General features: G+C 51.6%; 1 gene segment (V, D, J or C); it reads right to left on the bottom strand.

Annotated features, from left to right (window-relative positions):
* Positions 1–20,436, bottom strand: part of LOC119961730 — a 25,010-nt gene extending 4,574 nt beyond the window's left edge. The window contains 3 exon segments of the C gene segment in view: positions 18,617–18,652; positions 19,846–20,178; positions 20,307–20,436. Coding sequence covers positions 18,617–18,652; positions 19,846–20,178; positions 20,307–20,364 — 427 coding nt within the window.

Here is a 20,436-nt window from a genome sequence, read left to right as displayed (position 1 = left end):
TGCTCTTTGTGCTTTTCCCCAGAACATGGCACTTTGCCCCCTGATTATTGGCTTTTGCCCCAGCAATGATCACTTTTCCCCTTGTTCCTGCAGCTTCTCTCCCCGGTCTGCTCTCAGCTCTCTGGTCATCTCACCTGCTCACTACTCAGCTCTCGTCTTTCCCAGGCTCCCTATACTTTAACCCAGCTTTATACCATTTCCCAGGCTCCATGTGTTCCCGACCCCCCCCCCTCCCCCCGACCCCCACCTCCCCTACCCAGCTCGCTGCCGTTTCCGAGGCTCCCTGTGATTTCCCCAGCTCTCTACCTTTTCCCAGGCTCCTTGTACTTCCCCCCCCCCCAGCTCTCTGCCTTTTCCCAGGCTCCCCACACTTTTCCCCAGCTCTCTACCAATTCCCAGGCTCCCTGTGCTTTCCCCAACTCTCTACCTTTTCCCAGGCTCCCTGTACTTCCCCCCAGCTCTCTGCCTTTTCCCAGGCTCCCCACACCTTTCCCCAGCTCTCTACCTTTTCCCAGGCTCCCTGTGCTTTCCCCAACTCTCTACCTTTTCCCAGGCTCTCTGCACTTTCCCCAGCTCTCTACCTTTTCCCAGGCTCCCTGTGCTTTTCCCCAGCTCTCTGCCTTTTCCCAGGTTCGCTGTGCGTCCCCCAGATCTCTACCGTTTCTAATACTCCCCGAAATTTCCCCCAGCTCTCTGCCTTTTCCCAGGTTCGCTGAGCTATTCCCCAGTTCTCTACCTTTTCCCAGTCTCCCTGTGCTTTTCCCCAGCTCTCCACCTTTTCCCAGGCTCCCTGTGCTTTCCCCCAGCTCTCCACCTTTTCCCAGTCTCCCTGTGCTTTCCACCTTTTCTCAGTCTCCCTGTGCTTTCCCCCAGCTCCCCACCTTTCCCCAGTCTCCCTGTGATTTCCCCCAGCTCTCCACCTTTTCCCAGTCTCCCTGTGATTTCCCCCAGCTCACTACCTTTTCCCAGGCTCCCTGTGATTTCCCCCAGCTCACTACCTTTTCCCAGGCTCCCTGTGCTTTTCCCCAGCTCTCTATTCTTTCCCAGGCTCCCTGCGCTCCCCCCCCCCCCTCCCCGTCTCTACCTTTTCCCAGGCTTCCTGCACTTTTCACCACTTCTCTACCTTTTTCCAGTCTCCCTGCACTTTTCCCCAACTCTCTGCCTTTTCCCAGTCTCCCTATGCTTTCCCCCGGCTCTCTGCCTTTTCCCAGTGTCCCTGCGCTTTTCCCCAACTTTCTACCGTTTCCCAGGCTCCCTGTGCTTTTCCCCAGCTCTCTACATTTTCCCAGTCTCCCTGAGATTTCCCCCAGCTCACTACCTTTTCCCAGGATCCATGTGCTTTCCCCCAGCTCACTACCTATTTCCAAGCTTCCTGTGCTTTCCCCCATCTCTCTATTCTTTCCCAGGCTCCCTGCGCCCCCCCCCCCCTCTACCTTTTCCCAGGCTCCCTGTGCTGCCGCCCCGCTTCCTGCCTTTTCCGGACATCTTTTGCATTCTTCCAGCTCTCAAACTTTTCCCAGTCTCCCTGTGATTTCCCCCAGCTCTCCACCTTTTCCCAGGCTCCCTGTGATTTCCCCCAGCTCACTACCTTTTCCCAGTCTCCCTGTGATTTCCCCCAGCTCACTACCTTTTCCCAGGCTCCCTGTGATTTCCCCAGCTCACTACCTTTTCCCAGGCTCCCTGTGATTTCCCCCAGCTCACTACCTTTTCCCAGGCTCCCTGTGCTTTTCCCCAGCTCTCTATTCTTTCCCAGGCTCCCTGCGCTTCCCCCCCCCCCCCCCGTCTCTACCTTTTCCCAGTCTCCCTGCGCTTTTCCCCAACTCTCTGCCTTTTCCCAGTCTCCCTATGCTTTCCCCCGGTTCTCTGCCTTTTCCCAGTCTCCCTGCGCTTTTCCCCAACTCTCTACCCTTTCCCAGGCTCCCTGTGCTTTCCCCCAGCTCTCTACCTTTTCCCAAGCTTGCTGTGCTTTCCCCCATCTCTCTATTCTTTCCCAGGCTCCCTGCGCTCCTCCCCCCCCCTTCCTTTTCCCAGGCTCCCTGTGCTGCCGCCCCGCTTCCTGCCTTTTCCGGACATCTTTTGCTTTCTTCCAGCTCTCAAACGTTTCCCAGGCTCCCTGTCCTATTCCCCAGCTCTCGAACTTTTCCCAGGCTCTCTGTCCTATTCGACAGCTCTCTACCTTTTCCCAGGCTCCCGGTGATTTCCCCCAGCTCTCTACCTTTTCCCAGGCTCCCGGTGCTTCCACCCAGCTCTCTACATTTTCCCAAGCTTCCTGTGTTTTCCCCCAACTCTCTATTCTTTCCCAGGCTCCCTGCGCTCCCCCCGCCCCTCCCCCCCCCCCCCCCCACACCGTCTCTACCTTTTCCCAGGCTCCCTGCACTTTTCCCCAGCTCTCGGCCTTTGCCCAGGCTCCATGTGCCTTTCCCCACTTCTCTACCTTTCCCCAGTATCCCTATGCTTTCCCCCAGCTCTCTTCCTTTTCCCAGGATCCTTGTGCCTTTCCCCAGCTCCCTACCTTTTCCCAGGCTCCCTGCGCTTCCCCGTCCCGCCCCCACCCCCTTCCCTGTCTCTACCGTTTCCCAGGCTCCCTGCACTTTTCCCCACTTCTCTACCTTTCCCAGGCTCCCTGCACTTTTCCCCAAGCTCGCTACATTTTCCCAGGCTCCCTGCACTTTTCCCCACTTCTCTACCTTTTCCCAGTCTCCCTGTGCTTTCCCCCGGCTCTCTGCCTTTTCCCAGGATCCTTGTGCCTTTCCCCAGCTCTCTACCTTTTCCCAAGCTTCCTGTGCTTTCCCCATCTCTCTATTCTTTCCCAGGCTCCCTGTGCTCCCCCCCCCCCCCCCCTCTCTACCTTTTCCCAGGCTCCCTGTGCTGCCGCCCCGCTTCCTGCCTTTTCCGGACATCTTTTGCATTCTTCCAGCTCTCAAACTTTTCCCAGTCTCCCTGGGATTTCCCCCAGCTCTCCACCTTTTCCCAGTCTCCCTGTGATTCCCCCCAGCTCACTACCTTTTCCCAGGCTCCCTGTGATTTACCCCAGCTCACTACCTTTTCCCAGTCTCCCTGTGCTTTTCCCCAGCTCTCTATTCTTTCCCAGGCTCCCTGCGCTTCCCCCCCCCCCCCCGTCTCTGCCTTTTCCCAGTCTCCCTGCGCTTTTCCCCAACTCTCTACCTTTTCCCAGGCTCCCTGTGCTTTTCCCCAGCTCTCTACCTTTTCCCAGTCTCCCTGTGATTTCGCCCAGCTCACTACCTTTTCCCAGGATCCATGTGCTTTCCCCCAGCTCTCTACCTTTTCCCAAGCTTCCTGTGCTTTCCCCCATCTCTCTATTCTTTCCCAGGCTCCCCCGCTGCCCCCCCCCCCCCTCTTCCTTTTCCCAGGCTCCCTGTGCTGCCGCCTCGCTCCCTGCCTTTTCCGGACATCTTTTGCTTTCTTCCAGCTCTCAAACTTTTCCCAGGCTCCCTGTCCTATTCCCCAGCTCTCGAACTTTTCCCAGGCTCTCTGTCCTATTCCACAGCTCTCTACCTTTTCCCAGGCTCCCGGTGATTTCCCCCAGCTCTCTACCTTTTCCCAGGCTCCCGGTGCTTCCACCCAGCTCTCTACATTTTCCCAAGCTTCCTGTGTTTTCCCCCAACTCTCTATTCTTTCCCAGGCTCTCTGCGCTCCCCCCCCCCCCCCCCCCCCCACACACCGTCTCTACCTTTTCCCAGGCTCCCTGCACTTTTCCCCAGCTCTCGGCCTTTGCCCAGGCTCCCTGTGCTTTTCCCCACTTCTCTACCTTTTCCCAGTCTCCCTATGCTTTCCCCCGGCTCTCTGCCTTTTCAAAGTCTCCCTGTGCTTTCCCCTGGCTCTCTGCCTTTTCCCAGGCTCCCTGTGCTTTCCCCCAACTCTCTTCCTTTTCCCAGGATCCTTGTGCCTTTCCCCAGCTCCCTACCTTTTCCCAAGCTTCCTGTGCTTTCCCCCAACTCTCTATTCTTTCCCAGGCTCCCTGCGCTTTCCCCTCCCGCCCCCCACCCCCTTCCCCGTCTCCACCGTTTCCCAGGCTCCGTGCACTTTTCCCCAGCTCTCTATTATTTCCCAGGCTCCCTGCGCTTCCCCCCCGCCCCCCCCCCCCGTCTCTACCTTTTCCCAGTCTCCCTGTGCTTTTCCCCAACTCTCTGCCTTTTCCCAGTCTCCCTATGCTTTCCCCCGGCTCTCTGCCTTTTCCCAGTCTCCCTGCGCTTTTCCCCAACTCTCTACCTTTTCCCAGGCTCCCTGTGCTTTTCCCCAGCTCTCTACCTTTTCCCAGTCTCCCTGTGATTTCCCCCAGCTGACTACCTTTTCCCAGGATCCATGTACTTTTCCCCAACTCTCTACCTTTTCCCAGGCTCCCCGCACTTTTCCCCAGTTCTCTACCTTTTCCCAGGCTCCCTGTGCTTTCCCCCATCTCTCTATTCTTTCCCAGGCTCCCTGCGCTCCCCCCCCCCCCCCCCTCTACCTTTTCCCAGGCTCCCTGTGCTGCCGCCCCGCTTCCTGCCTTTTCCGGACATATTTTGCTTTCTTCCAACTCTCAAACTTTTCACAGGCTCCCTGTCCTATTCCCCAGCTCTCGAACTTTTCCCAGGCTCTCTGTCCTATTCCACAGCTCTCTACCTTTTCCCAGGCTCCCGGTGATTTCCCCCAGCTCTCTACCTTTTCCCAGGCTCCCGGCGCTTCCACCCAGCTCTCTACATTTTCCCAAGCTTCCTGTGTTTTCCCCCAACTCTCTATTCTTTCCCAGGCTCCCTGCGCTCTCCCCCCCCCCCCCCCCAACCGTCTCTACCTTTTCCCAGGCTCCCTGCACTTTTCCCCAGCTCTCGGCCTTTGCCCAGGCTCCCTGTGCTTTTCCCCACTTCTCTACCTTTTCCCAGTCTCCCTATGCTTTCCCCCGGCTCTCTGCCTTTTCCCAGTCTCCCTGTGCTTTCCCCCGGCTCTCTGCCTTTTCCCAGGCTCCCTGTGCTTTCCCCCAACTCTCTTCCTTTTCCCAGGATCCTTGTGCCTTTCCCCAGCTCTCTACCTTTTCCCAAGCTTCCTGTGCTTTCCCCCAACTCTCTGTTCTTTCCCAGGCTCCCTGCGCTCCCCCCCCCCCCCCCCCCCAACCGTCTCTACCTTTTCCCAGGCTCCCTGCACTTTTCCCCAGCTCTCGGCCTTTGCCCAGGCTCCCTGTGCTTTTCCCCACTTCTCTACCTTTCCCCAGTCTCCCTATGCTTTCCCCCAGCTCTCTTCCCTTTCACAGTCTCCCTGTGCTTTCCCCCGGCTCTCTGCCTTTTCCCAGGCTCCCTGTGCTTTCCCCCAACTCTCTTCCTTTTCCCAGGATCCTTGTGCCTTTTCCCAGCTCCCTACCTTTTCCCAGGCTCCCTGCGCTTCCCCGTCCCGCCCCCCACCCCCTTCCCCATCTCTACCGTTTCCCAGGCTCCCTGCACTTTTCCCCACTTCTCTACCATTCCCAGGCTCCCTGCGCTTTTCCCCAAGCTCGCTACCTTTTCCCAGGCTCCCTGCACTTTTCCCCACTTCTCTACCTTTTCCCAGTCTCCCTGTGCTTTCCCCCGGCTCTCTGCCTTTTCCCAGGATCCTTGTGCCTTTCCCCAGCTCTCTACCTTTTCCCACGCTTCTTGTGCTTTTCCCCAATTTTCTACCTTTTCCCAGGCTCCCTGTGCTTTCCCCAAGCTGTCTACCTTTTCCACGGCTTCCTGCACTTTTCCCAAGTTCACTACCGTTTCCCAGGCTCCCAGCGCTTTTCCCCAAGCTCACTACCTTTTCCCAGGCGCTCTGTGCTTTCGCCCCGCTTCCTGCCTTTTCCGGAATTCTTTTGCTTTCATCCAACTCTCAAACTTTTCCCAGGCTCTCTGTCCTATTCCCCAGCTCTCTGCCATTTCCCAGGCTCCTGGTGTTTTCCCCCGGCTCTCTGCCTTTTCCCAGCCTACCTATGCTTTCTCCCCGGCTTCCTGCCTTTTCCCAGCCTCCCTGTGCTTTCCCCCGGCTCTCTGCCTTTTCCCAGTCTCCATGTGCTTTTCCCCAGCTCTCTACCTTTTCCTAGGCCCCCGCACTTTCCTCGGCTCTCTGCCTTTTCCCAGTCTCCCTGTGCTTTTCCCCAGGTCTCTGCCCTTTCCCAGGCTCCCTGTGCTTTCCCCAAGCTCTCTACCTTTCCCCTGGCTCCCCGCAGTTTTCCCCAGCTCTCTACCTTTTCCCAGGCACTGTGCTTTCCCCCAGCTCTCTAACGTTTCCCAGGATCCCTGTGCTTTCCCCCAACTCTCTGCCCTTTCCCAGTCTTCCTGTGCTTTTCCCCAGCTCTCTACCTTTTCCCAGACACTGTGCTTTCCCCCACCTCTCTAACATTTCCCAGGATCCCTGTAATTTCCCACCCCCGCTTCCTGCCTTTTCCGGACTCCTTTTGCTTTCCTTCAGTTCTCAAACATTTCCCATGCTCCCTGTGCTTTTCCCCAACTCTCAACCTTTTCCCAGTCTCCCTGTGCTTTTCCCCAACTCTCAACCTTTTCCCAGGCTCCCTGTGCTTTTCCCCAGCTCTCTAACGTTTCCCAGGCTCCCCGCACTTCCCCCCAGCTCTCTACCTTTCCCCAGGATCCCTGTGCTTTTCCCCAGCTCTCTGTCATTTCCCAGGCTTCCTGTGCTTTTCCCCAATTTTCTACCTTTTCCCAGGCTCCCTGTGCTTTTCCCCAGCTCTCTACCTTTTCCCAGTCTCCCTGTGCTTTCCCCCAGCTCTCTGCCCTTTCCCAGGCTCCCTGTGCTTTCCCCCAGCTCTCTACCTTTACCCTGGCTCCCCGCAGTTTTCCCCAGCTCTCTGCTTTTTCCAGGGTTCTCTGTGCGATTCCATGGCTCTTTGTCATTTTTCCTCTCCCTCTATATTTTCCCACGTCCTCTTTACAATTCTCCCAGCCCCCGACCCTGACGCTTTCCTCCAGCTCTCTTCTCTTTCTCCTGAGTCTTACTGCTCCCTTGCCAGGCACCCACGTTTGGCCACCACTCGCTCTCGCTCCTCGCTCCAATTCTCTGTTCCTCTCTCGTTGCAGACTAACTCCCGCCGATTTAGTGAGCAAGGGGACAAGTGAATGAGGGTGAGCGAGCAGGGGTGTGATTTAGGGCTGGAGTGAGAAGAGGGTGGCTGGGTGTGTCAATGTGCGTGCATTAACAATGGTAGGCGCGTATGAGTGTGGAGCATGAGGATGGGTGTGTGATTAAAAATGAGTGAGGATGGATTGGTGAGTGAAGGAGGATGTATGGGCGACGGTGGTGCTTGAAAATAAATGAGCTCAGTGAGAAGTCTCACAACACCAGGTTAAAGTATAACAGGTTTGTTTCAAACACTAGCTTTCGGAGCGCAGCTCCTTCCTCAGATGAACAGAACATAGAACAGGACAGTACAGAACAGGCCCTTCGGCCCTCGATGTTGTGCCAAGCAATGATCACCCTACTCAAACCCACGTATCCACCCTATACCCGTAACCCAACAACCCCCCCTTAACATTACTTTTTAGGATACTACGGGCAATTTAGCATGGCCAATCCACCTAACCCGCACATCTTTGGACTGTGGGAGGAAACCAGAGCACCCGGAGGAAACCCACGCACACAGGGGGAGGACGTGCAGACTCCGCACAGACAGTGACCCAGCCGGGAATCGAACCTGGGACCCTGGAGCTGTGAAGCATTTATGCTAACCACCATGCTACCGTGCTGCCCGAATGAAGAGGTATGTTCCAGAAACATGCATACAGATTTCTGTCTGTATATATTTCTGGAACCTACCTTTTCACTCACCTGAGGATGGAGCTGCGCTCTGAAAGCTCGTGTTTGAAACAAACCTGTTGGACTTTAATCTAGTGTTGTCAGACTTCTTACTGAGCTCACCCCAGTCCAACGCCGGCATCGCCACATCATGTAAATACATGGGTGGGCGGTTTGGTGTTGAGTGAGAGTTTGGGTGAGCTGAGCTTCATGAATGTGGCTGCGTGAGTAATGGAGGGTGGATGAGTGAAGGAGAGTGAGTGACAGTGTGTGAGTGAGCATGTGTGAATGAGGCCTACTGAGTGAGTGAAGGTAGGTGAATGAAGGTGAGGCTCAGTGAGGGCGGGGAAATGGGGTTGAGTAAATGAGGGTGGATGAGTGAGGGTGAATGAGTGTGGGTGAGTGAGGGTGGGTGAGTTATGAAAAGTGAGCGAGGGTGGGTGTGTGAGACTGGTTGAGTGAGGGGAGTGAATTAAGTTGTGTGGAGTGAGTGAAAAAGTGAGTGTGAGTGAGTGAGGACTGGTGAGTGAGTGTGTGAGGGTTGGTGAGTGAGGGTGAGTGAGTGTGAGTGGGGTAGTTGAGTGTGGGTGAGCGAGTGTCAGTGAGGGTTGGTGAGTGAGGGTCAGTGAGTGTGAGTGAGTGTGTGTAGGGTGGGTGAGTGAGTGAGAGTGAATGAGGGTGCGTGAGGGTTGGTGAGTGAGGGTGAGTGGGGGTGAATGAGTGTGAGTGGGTGATTCAGTGTGGGTGAATGAGTGTGAGTGAGTGAGGGTGGGAGAGGATTGGTGAGTGAGGGTGAGTGAGGGTTGGTGAGTGAGGGTGAGTGAGTGTGAGTGGGGTAGTTGAGTGTGGGTGAGTGAGTGTGAGTGAGGGTTGGTGAGTGAGGGTGAGTGAGTGTGAGTGTGGGTAGGGTGGGTGAGTGAGTGAGAGTGAATGAGGGTGAGTGAGGGTGAATGAGTGAGGGTGGGTGAGGGCTGGTGAGTGAGTGTGAGTGTGGGTGAGGGTGGGCGAGTGAGTGAGAGTGAATGAGGGTGGGTGAGGGTGGTGAGTGAGTGTGAGTGGGCTGGTTGAATGTGTGTGAGTAAGTGTGAGTGAGTGTGAGTGAGAGTTGGTGAGTGAGTGTGGTGATTGAGTGTGGGTGAGTGAGGCTGGGTGAGTGTTGGTTAGTGAGGGTGGGTGTGTGAGACTGGGTGAGGGTTGGTTAGTGAGGGTGGGTGAGTGAGACTGGGTGAGGGTTGGTTAGTGAGGGTGGGTGAGTGAGGCTGGGTGAGGGTTGGTTAGTGAGGGTGGGTGAGTGAGGCTGGGTGAGGGTTGGTTAGTGAGGATGGGTGAGTGAGGCTGGGTGAGGGTTGGTTAGTGAGGATGGGTGAGTGAGGCTGGGTGAGGGTTGGTTAGTGAGGGTGGGTGAGTGAGGCTGGGTGAGGGTTGGTTAATGAGGGTGGGTGTGTGAGACTGGGTGAGGGTTGGTTAGCGAGTGTGGGTGAGTGAGGCTGGGTGAGGGTTGGTTAGTGAGGGTGGGTGAGTGAGGCTGGGTGAGGGTGGGTGAGTGAGGGTGGGTGAGTGAGGCCGGGTGAGGGTAGGTGAGTGAGGCTGGGTGAGGGTTGGCTAGTGAGGGGGGGTGAGTGAGGCTGGGTGAGGGTTGGTTAGTGAGGGTGGGTGAGTAAGGCTGGGTGAGGGTGGGTGAGTGAGGCTGAGTGAGGGTTGGTTAGTGAGTGTGGGTGAGTGAGGCTGGGTGAGGGTTGGTTAGTGAGGGTGGGTGAGTGAGGCTGGGTGAGGGTTAGTTAGTGAGGGTGGGTGAGTGAGGCTGGGTGAGGGTTGGTTAGTGAGGGTGGGTGAGTGAGGGTGGGTGAGGTTTGGTTAGCGAGGATGGGTGAGTGAGGCTGGGTGAGGGTTGGTTAGTGAGGGTTGGTGAGTGAGGGTGGGTGAGGGTTGGTTAGTGAGGGTGGGTGAGGGTTGGTGAGTGAGGGTGGGTGTGGGTTGGTTAGTGAGGGTGGGTGAGGGTTGGTTAGTGAGGGTGGGTGGGTGAGGCTGTGTGAGGGTGGGTGAGTGAGGCTGGGTGAGGGTTGGTTAGTGAGGGTGGGTGAGTGAGGCTGGGTGAGGGTTGGTTAGTGAGGGTGGGTGTGTGAAGCTGGGTGAGGGTTGGTGAGTGAGGGTGGGTGAGTGAGGCTGGGTGAGGGTGGGTGAGTGAGGGTGGGTGAGTGAGGGTGGGTGAGTGAGGCTGGGTGAGGGTTGGTTAGTGAGGGTGGGTGAGTGAGGCTGGGTGAGGGTTGGTTAGTGAGGGTGGGTGAGCGAGGCTGGGTGAGGGTTGGTTAGTGAGGGTGGGTGTGTGAGGCTGGGTGAGGGTTGGTTAGTGAGGGTGGGTGAGTGAGACCTGGTGAGGGTTGGTTAGTGAGGGTGGGTGGGTGAGGCTGTGTGAGGGTTGGTTAGTGAGGGTGGGTGAGTGAGGCTGGGTGAGGGTGGGTGAGGGTGGGTGGGTGAGTGAGGCTGAGTGAGGGTTGGTTAGTGAGGGTGGGTGAGGGTGGGTGAGTGAGGGTGGGTGGGTGAGGGTGGGTGAGTGAGGCTGGGTGAGGGTTGGTTAGTGAGGGTGGGTGAGTGAGACTGGGTGAGGGTTGGTTAGTGAGGGTGGGTGAGTGAGGCTGGGTGAGGGTTGGTTAGTGAGGGTGGGTGAGTGAGACTGGGTGGGGGTTGGTTAGTGAGGGTGGGTGAGTGAGGCTGGGTGAGGGTGGGTGAGTGAGGGTGGGTGAGTGAGGCTGGGTGAGGGTTGGTTAGTGAGGGTGGGTGAGTGAGGCTGGGTGAGGGTTGATTAGTGAGGGTGGGTGAGTGAGGCCGGGTGAGGGCTGGTTAGTGAGGGTGGGTGAGTGAGGCTGGGTGAGGGTTGGTTAGTGAGGCTGGGTGAGGGTTGGTTAGTGAGGGTGGATGAGTGAGGCTGGGTGAGGGTTGGTTAGTGAGGGTGGGTGAGTGAGGCTGGGTGAGGGTTGGTTAGTGAGGGTGGGTGAGTGAGGCTGGGTGAGGGTTGGTTAGTGAGGGCGGGTGAGTGTGGCTGGGTGAGGGTTGGTTTGTGAGGGTGGGTGAGTGAGGCTGGGTGAGGGTGGGTGAGTGAGGCTGGGTGAGTGTGGGTGAGTGAGGCTGGGTGAGGGTTGGTTCTGTCTGCCAGAGAGAATGTGTGTGAGAGGGCTCTTGTTCCTGTGTGTGTTGGTGTGTGTCAGAGAGTATGTTTGTCTTTGTGCGCATGTGAGAGAGGGAAAGATTTTTTGGAAGACAGTGTGGATGTGTTTGTGCGAGAGAAAGAGCCTGTGTGTGTTTGAGAATGGATGTGTGTGTGGGTGTGTGGGAGAGAATGACTGTGTTTGAGTGAATGGCGTGTGTGTGTGTGAGAGAGAGAAAGGGAGAGAGAGAGAGACGGTGTGTGTGTGGATATGAGGGAGAGAGAGGCAGAGAAAGAGATAGACTTTGTGTGTGCGTGGGGGGGGGGGGGGGGGGGTTATGAGGGAGAGAGAGAGAGACAGAGAAAGAGAGAGAGAGAGACTGTGTGTCTGTGTGGGGGGGGGGGGGTATGAGGGAGAGAGAGAGACAGAGAAAGAGAGAGAGACTGTGTGTGTGTGGGGGGGGGGGGGGTGAGGGAGAGAGAGAGGCAGAGAGAGAGACTGTGTGCGCGTGTGTGTGGGTATGAGGGAGAGGGAGAGAGACAGGAAGAGAGAGAAAGAGAGAGAGAGAGACTGTGTGTGTGTGGCGGGGGGTATGAGGGGGAGAGAGATTCAGAGAGAGAGACTGTGTGCGTGTGGGTATGAGGGAGAGGGAGAGAGACAGAGACAGAGATAGAGAGAGAGAGAGAGAGAGACTGTGTGTGTGTGGGGGGGGGGGGGGTATGAGGGAGAGAGAGACAGAGAGAGAGAGACTGTGTGCGTGTGTGTGGGGGGGGGGGTATGAGGGAGAGAGAGAGACAGAGAGAGAGAGACTGTGTGCGTGTGTGTGTGGGGATGAGGGAGAGAGAGAGAGAGACAGAGAGAGAGAGAGAGTCTGTGTGTGTGTGTGGGGGGGGGGGGTATGAGGGAGAGAGAGAGACAGAGAAAGAGAGAGAGAGAGAAAGAGACTGTGTGTGGGGGGGGGGTGGTATGAGGGAGAGAGAGACAGAGAGACTGTGTGCGTGTGTGTGGGGATGAGGGAGAGAGAGAGACAGAGAGAGTCTGTGTGTGTGTGGGGGGGGGGGGATATGAGGGAGAGAGAGAGACAGAGAAAGAGAGACAGAGAGAGAGACTGTGTGTGTGTGGGGGGGGGGGGGGGTATGAGGGAGAGAGAGAGAGAGAGAGACTGTGTGTGTGTGGGAATGAGGGAGAGAGAGAGGGAGACAGAGAGAGAAAGAGACTGTGTTTTTTGCAGTGTATTTGTGTGTGGGTGTGTGCCGAGAAGGATTTTGTGAAAAACTGTATGTTTGAGTGTGTCAGAGAGAGATAAACAGATAGAGAAAGAGGGGGTTTAGAGAGTGAAAGAGAGAGAGAGAGGGAGGGAGTGAGAGAGAGAGAGAGAGAGAGAAAGACAACGTGTGTTTAACAATGTGTTTGTGTGTCGGTGTCTCCGTGTGGGGATATAACGATTTTGTGAAAAACTGTGGTTGAGTGTGCGAGACAGAGGGGGAGGGAGAGAGAGAAAGGGAGAAAGAGAGAGAGGGCGGGGGAAGAGACAGAGAGAGGGAGAGAGAGACTGTGTGTGTTTGATAATGTGTGTGTAAGTGCGTGTTTGGGAGAGAAATATCTTGTGAAAGACAGTGTGTGTTTGAGTGTGTATGTGTGACAGACAGAGAAAGAGAAAGAGAGAGAGAGCCCATGTGTGTTTAGCAACGTGTCTGTGTGTTTGTGTGTGGGAGAGAACGGTTTTGTGAAATACATTGCGTGTTTGAGAGAGAGTGTGTGTGTGGTAGCGAGAGAAAGAGCCTGTGTGTGGGGGAGAGAAAGATTTTTGACATTGTTTGTGTGTGAGTAAGAGAGAGAGAGGCAGACAGATGAGGGTGGAGGGGGGGGGGGGGAGGGGGGGGGGAAAGAACCTGTGTGTGTTTGACAATGTGTTTGTGTGTGGGTGTGAGAGCAATATCTGTGGCACCATATCAAACACCAAGTTAAAGATTCACATTTCTCACAGATATAAGCCTTTTAAAGAAATCAAATTTCACTGGGAAATACAGGAGAAGGAAGCAGAAGGTTTACAACCAGTCAGGAAGGTTCCTGATCCCAACACAATGACCCCGCGCACAGAAACTGAACAAACACAAACGGTGCAACAATCGGGTTCTCAGCAGATAGATCTGTTCAACCTGCCAAATTCATTCAAATTGTTTGATTCCGATTGATCATCAGCAGAATTGACCACAACAATAATTCTCTAACTTCTTCGAAATTAATTGATCATCATCTGAAAACTCCCTCAACTATTTGTCCCTTTCTTTCTCAAATTTCGAAATTTGGGCAAAACAGAATTTTGCTGAAAATGAGCGTATCAAATATTACAGATTGAGGGGAGTAACAGAGTTTCAGGGACATGGTGAGAATGAAAAAAACTGGGAAACATTCACATTTAAAACCGATTGCCTGATGTATCTAATTTCTTAATTAAACTTGATCAACAACATAATCGAGGTGAAACATCCGAGTAAAGAAACGTATTATTTGCAAAATACATTTTCGATACAATTTCAAATTCTTTGACAGCTTTGATATTTTGCGCAACAGTCTGAAAATCAATTGTCGGAGGTCATTAATATTTAATTAATTAGCAGGAGTATTATATTGTAATTTATTGTTTTTTTTTTTATATAATTTTTATTGGAATTTTTTACAGAAAATATAAAACATAACGACAAACAATGAAATGCAACAAAATAACCCATAATAACTGTGACACCCCCAGACCGTATCGGCGCATGTATCACATCCCCCCACCCCCCCAAACCTAATGAACAACAAAAGAACTTTAAAAATATTAAAATTAAATAAACAAACATAGTCATTGTCGGCCCCCCCCCTTTTCCCTCCCCTTTTCCCTCCCCTTTTCCCTCCCCGGGTTGCTGCTGCTGCTGTCCCCGTACCCTATCATTGAGCCAGAAAGTCGAGAAAAGGCTGCCACCGCCTAAAGAACCCTTGTACCGACGCTCTCAGGGCGAATTTGACCTTCTCTAGCTTAATGAAACCCGCCATGTCATTGATCCAGGTCTCCACGCTTGGGGGCCTCGCATCCTTCCATTGTAGCAAGATCCTTCGCCGGGCTACTAGGGACGCAAAGGCCAGCACACCGGCCTCTTTCGCCTCCTGCACTCCCGGCTCCACCCCAACCCCAAAAATCGCGAGTCCCCATCCTGGCTTGACCCTGGATCCCACCACCCTCGACACCGTCCTCGCCACCCCCTTCCAGAACTCCTCCAGTGCCGGGCATGCCCAGAACATATGGGCATGGTTCGCTGGACTCCCCGAGCACCTGACACACCTGTCCTCACCCCCAAAGAACCTACTCATCCTCGTCCCAGTCATGTGGGCCCGGTGCAGCACCTTGAATTGGATGAGGCTAAGCCGCGCACACGAGGAGGAAGAATTAACCCTCTCCAGGGCATCAGCCCATGTCCCGTCTTCGATCTGTTCCCCCAGTTCCCCCTCCCACTTCGTTTTCAGCTCCTCTACTGACGCCTCCTCCGCCTCCTGCATAACCTTGTAGATATCAGATATCTTCCCCTCTCCGACCCAGACCCCCGAAAGCACCCTGTCGCTCACCCCCCTCGCGGGAAGCGAAGGGAATCCCTCCACCTGCCGCCTAGCAAATGCCTTTATCTGCAGATACCTGAACATGTTCCCCGGGGGAGCCCAAATTTCTCCTCCAACTCCCCCAGGCTCGCAAACCTCCCATCAATAAATAGGTCCCTCAGCTGTCTGATGCCCGCTCTGTGCCAACCCTGAAATCCCCCATCAATGTTCCCCGGGACGAACCTATGGTTCCCCCTTAATGGAGCCTCCATCGAGCCCCCCACTTCTCCCCTATGTCGCCTCCACTGCCCCCAAATCTTGAGGGTAGCCGCCACCACCGGACTCGTGGTACACCTCGTAGGAGGGAACGGCCACGGCGCCGTTACCAGGGCCCCCAGGCTTGTATCGCCACAGGACGCCCTCTCCATCCGTTTCCATGCTGCCCTCTCCCCCTCCATTACCCACTTGCGCACCATCGACACATTGGCCGCCCAATAATACCCCGAGAGATTGGGTAACGCCAGCCCCCCACCATCTCTACCCCGCTCCAAGAAGACCCTCTTCACCCTCGGGGTCCCATGCGCCCAAACAAAGCTTATGATGCTGCTAGTCACCCTTCTAAAAAAGGCCCTCGGGATAAAGATGGGCAAACACTGAAAAAGGAACAAGAACCTCGGGAGAACCGTCATTTTGACGGACTGCACTCTACCCGCCAACGATAGCGGCACCATGTCCCACCTTTTAAATTCCTCTTCCATCTGCTCCACCAGCCTGGTAAAATTAAGCTTATGGAGAGTCCCCCAACTCCTGGCCACCTGCACCCCCAGGTATCTGAAACTCTTCACTGCCCTCTTAAATGGGAGTCTCCCGATTCCCTCCTCCTGATCACCCGGGTGTACTACAAATACCTCACTCTTGCCTAAATTTAACTTATAGCCCGAGAAGCCCCCAAATTCCGCTAACAGCTCCATCACCCCCGGCATTCCCCCTTCTGGATCCGCCACATACAACAGCAGGTCGTCCGCATACAGCGATACACGATGTTCCTCCCCACCCCGCACCAGACCCCTCCATCTCCCTGACTCCCTCAACGCCATAGCCAAAGGTTCAATCGCCAGTGCAAAGAGCAAGGGGGACAGGGGGCACCCCTGCCTGGTCCCACGGTAGAGCCTAAAGTACTCCGATCTCCTTCCATTGGTAACTACACTCGCCATCGGAGCCGCGTAGAGCAGCCTCACCCACTTGATGAATCCCTCCCCGAATCCGAACCGCTCCAGCACCTCCCACAGGTACCCCCACTCAACTCTATCAAATGCTTTCTCCGCATCCAGCGCCACCACTATCTCAGCCTCCCCCTCCACTGCCGGCATCATAATAACATTTAGTAGTCTCCGCACATTCGTGTTGAGCTGCCGTCCCTTGACAAATCCTATCTGATCCTCATGTATCACCCCTGGCACACAGTCCTCTATCCTGGTGGCCAGGATCTTCGCCAGCAACTTAGCGTCAACATTGAGGAGCGAGATAGGCCTGTATGATCCACACTGCAAGGGGTCCTTATCCCGCTTCAGGATCAGAGAGATCAGTGCCCGCGACATCGTCGGGGGCAAAGCCCCCCCCTCCCATGTTGTAATTTATTGTTAATTGTCAGTTAGTTCTTCCATGAGGCGATGTGTACTCAATATTAAAACAATAAATAATTCAAACTTGTTTCTGCCTGGAACTTTGCTAAACAATTTAATTCAATCTTAAGCAGTGTTAAAGAATACAATGTTGAATTTCTGGGTGGAAGTATTCAGACATGTTAGGTGAACACTCTGTGTGCCCGAACAGACGCTGGGGTGTGGCGTCTAGGGGATTTTCACAGTAACTTCATTGCAGTGTTAATGCAAGCCTACTTGTGACAATAATAAAGAATATTATTACTTTTAATTGAATCTAATTAATTTTATATTTTACCTTTACTCCAACTACACTCTTTTAACCTACAAAAATGTTCAATATGCATATTTCAGAGCATGTTTATAAATCTTAAATTCCATTTATTCTCAGAGTGTAATTTACATGATAAACTTATGAGTGGAGTATTTTAAATATTTTTAATCAGGTTGACATCGCAGTAACTGCGATCGGGACATGTAACATCATCTGCTTGTTAAAGCAGGACTCCCGCGCGAAACTACATAGATAAATAAATAATGCCCCTGGCAGTTTGGGATCAATAAAGATGTTTCCTAGATTGAATGATTCAGACAATCCAAGCAATTTAATTATTAAAATAATGCTTCATTAAAGGAGATCCGAAATAATCAGCGTAAACCACAGTGAAAACAATTCATCCAGATCCTCTGCAGCACTCAAATATAATGTACAAGTTAAGTCGAGATTTTCTGTTAAATTTAATATTTAATAAGGATTAACCAAGGCTCAGATCAAATCTATTCTTCTATTTTGCCATTTCTGTTTCCTATAATTCTATCCTATGTACAGCACAGAAATTGAGACAAGATGTTATTACTTATTGTCCAGCTAATTTTTACCTTCTGTGATTAAATTTATCTATTTGAATTTCAAGCCTTTACTTTTCAATCACTCGCCAAATGCAGTTAACCATCCGACAATTCAAGTCGAACCATATGAACAATTCCTTGAACGTCAGCCACTTCCACATGATCAGATTAATGCCAATTATCTTGCTATCCAACTACACATGGAATTGAATGAATTATATAGTTGCGTCGCACTGTAAGAATATTATAACTGGATCCATATATTGCCCAACTGCAATGTAAAATTCCGATTTAAGTGAATCAAGAAATGTTCCCAACCTATAAACTTTTCCGGCCATGTTAATAGTGCGCAAATTGCAGCTGAATTGTGAAAGGTTATTGATGATTAATGATATTAATATAAAAACATCTTTGGTTGATATGTTATATGACCGCATTTGATTTGTTTAAATTGCACCAATTGACCCTGCAATTTTCAAAATTGTTAATCAACAGTTTCTGAAATAGGTTCTGAATGATTGTTGTAAACCGTGGGTTATTCTGTAATTATCAACTAAAATTCAAAACTTGTTCTATCTTTATATCTTAATTTTTTTCTTAATTCCCAAAACCAGCCGATTGTCTGTCTACAGTCTTACTTCAAAACATTCAAACGCTTAGACTGTTGGCATTCAACGAGAACACGTGTAACTGCTAGCTCAATGTCACCGAGTTTAAACAATGCAAAAACAATGCAGAAACAATGCAGGGACAATGCAGAAACAATGCAGAAACAATGCAGGGACAATGCAGGGACAATGCAGGGACAATGCAGGAACAATGCAGGGACAATGCAGGGACAATGCAGGGACAATGCAGGGACAATGCAGGAACAATGCAGGAACAATGCAGAAACAATGCAGGGACAATGCAGGAACAATGCAGAAACGCCAAATCTTTTCACAATTTTTAAAGATTCAATGTCGCCCAGACACACAATCTCCACAGCAGGAAAACATCAAATCACATCATTTAGCGGCTGAAACTCATTTTATGGAGAAGCAAGTCACTTCGACAAAAACATTCAACAGAACCAATTGCAACATTGCAGCAAAACCTCGATAAAATATACAGCCAATCAGCTCATCACCAAACGAATTCATTACAATATTAAATTAAACAGAAATATGTAACATTGCCACCGGCATTTTGAGCACGTAGATTATGTTCAATAAATCAAGATTGGAACTTTGCCACATTTAATTAATATTGTGTAATATTTCAAACAGTATCAGTAGATGTTGTATCAGGTGATAAAATTTAAAGCCATCAGATGCAACCTGGATTAGACGCTGCAGAAACGCCAAACTGTTTAATAACAACTTTTAGGTATTTAAAGTAACCCAACACACTGTATCCTCAGAAAATAAACACCACACTACAACAACCAGGGACTGTATCCCTCAGCAGCATCTTTTTGTCAAAAATCGCTTAATTCTATAACATTTTTCAGTAGAATCATATGAAACATTGCAAAACATCTCAATACAGAATCCACCAAACCACATTTCAGTGAACGAATGAATTTTTAAAACTGACAAAATATGAAACAACGACTAAAGTAAAACAGTTAGTAAATAATTGAATGGTTCTTACCTGCAGTCACCGTCACCATGGTGCCTTGTCCCCAGTAGCCCAAGATGTCACAGTGTCACATTCCCTGGGCAGCTCCATACAATAACCGCACCTGCACAAAATAGACAGAAATCCACTATTACTTTTAATATTCACAAACCAGAGGCAAAGTAAAGTCACGATGGATCTTCCTGTGATTATAATTATATTGTGGATATCGCTCACACTTCACAAATGACCCGAATGTTTCATATATCACAGAGTAACACATGCGCATGTCATTCAAAACTTCTACTGATTATTGGATGATTATCGCATAATTATCAATATCGAAATATGTCATTCGACAGATTTGAACATAAATAATATTTCACCGTAAATAAAGTTGGATTGTAAAAGCGAGCACTGAGCCAGCCTCAGTGAATTAGTGCTGAGGGGCTTTTTGTATTGACAGTAACTGCTGTGCCACCCATGTATCACAGTGAGACACAGCGTGTCAAATACTGCGGCAGCCTGTTAACTAAAATACAGAGATTTAATTTCACTGTTCACTCAAAAACGTGATTCCGAATCGCCCAGCAGTGAACAAGTGAGATATTTCAACCTAGACTGGTTGTTCTAATCGTAAAAGGAGTTGGGATACTTTTAATACCCCTGATATAATATGATCAATAATACTAATGAAATGAAGATTTTAATGTTTTTTTTACAGCAATGGTACTTTCACCTATTATTTGATTTAAGTTGCGTTTTCTTTGACAATCTGCTGTGGTGCTGACACCAATTTGAACAAACTCTATCACTGAGGTTTTTGTATGAGGATGTCGCTGTGCACAGCACTGTGACCCACTGATGTAGTCACAGTGACAGACACCCGCACAAAAACTGCACTCACTCTCTGTTCAATCCTGCTGCTCAATATTCACTTCAAATAGATGCGTAATTCTGATCACGTTTAGAATTCATGCAACATTTCACAAAGATCTCCTCCGTGTAACAGACATATTCAAGATAACATTATATTTAGACATTGCTACAACTGTTATCAGAGAAGATAAACACACTAGCTAAAGTCTCACCACATTAAGTACGTTGGTTTGTTTGATTTTACGATTACATTTTCTCCAGACTAATTTTGTAGGGGACAGCTTGGAATCTGGTTCACTGATATTAACATTACATTTAAAACAAGTACTGACCTTCAGGTTACGATGGACGTTGTTGAATTCCCTCTCGAGCTGTTCTTGTGCGGGTCCAGCCCTGGTTCCTCTCGCTGTGGTATCCAGCACAGTAATAGATGGCGGTGTCTTCGGTCTTCAGGTTCGTCATGGCCAAAGAGAAGATGCTGTTTGAAAGGTCTTTGGAAGCGGTGAATCGGCCTTGAATCGCTGAGGCGTAGTACTGATAGGATGAAGTATAGTAGGCAGCCAGCCACTCCAGCCCCTGGCCGGGAACCTGGCGGACCCAGTGCATGCTGTAGCCGCCAAGATTGAAGCCGCTGGTTTTGCAGGTCAGTGTCAGGGAGCCTTCGGGACGTCCAGTCTCTGCCTCTGGCTGAGTCAACACAACATCCGACTGGACACCTGTAAAAATATATCAAAAAGCCCGAGGATTAATGCTGGTGAAATGATTGGTGACTCTGGAACATTCCAGAGAGAGACTAACACCGAGACAGTAACAGTGAGAGACTTGGACAATAAAAACTACTCACGGGATAAGAAAGTCAGCAACAAACTGAGAGAAATGGCCCACCTCATCCTTCTGGTCATTTGGGGGAAATGGTTGTGTCAGGAACTCAGTGAACAAACCAGCTCCCGGACTGTTCGATTCGGGTCCCAGTG

This window comes from Scyliorhinus canicula, unplaced genomic scaffold (assembly GCF_902713615.1).
Source record: "Scyliorhinus canicula unplaced genomic scaffold, sScyCan1.1, whole genome shotgun sequence".
Taxonomy (NCBI): domain Eukaryota; kingdom Metazoa; phylum Chordata; class Chondrichthyes; order Carcharhiniformes; family Scyliorhinidae; genus Scyliorhinus; species Scyliorhinus canicula.
The sequence above is the reverse complement of the archived record's forward strand: the minus strand, read 5'-3'. Positions and strand labels throughout refer to the sequence as shown.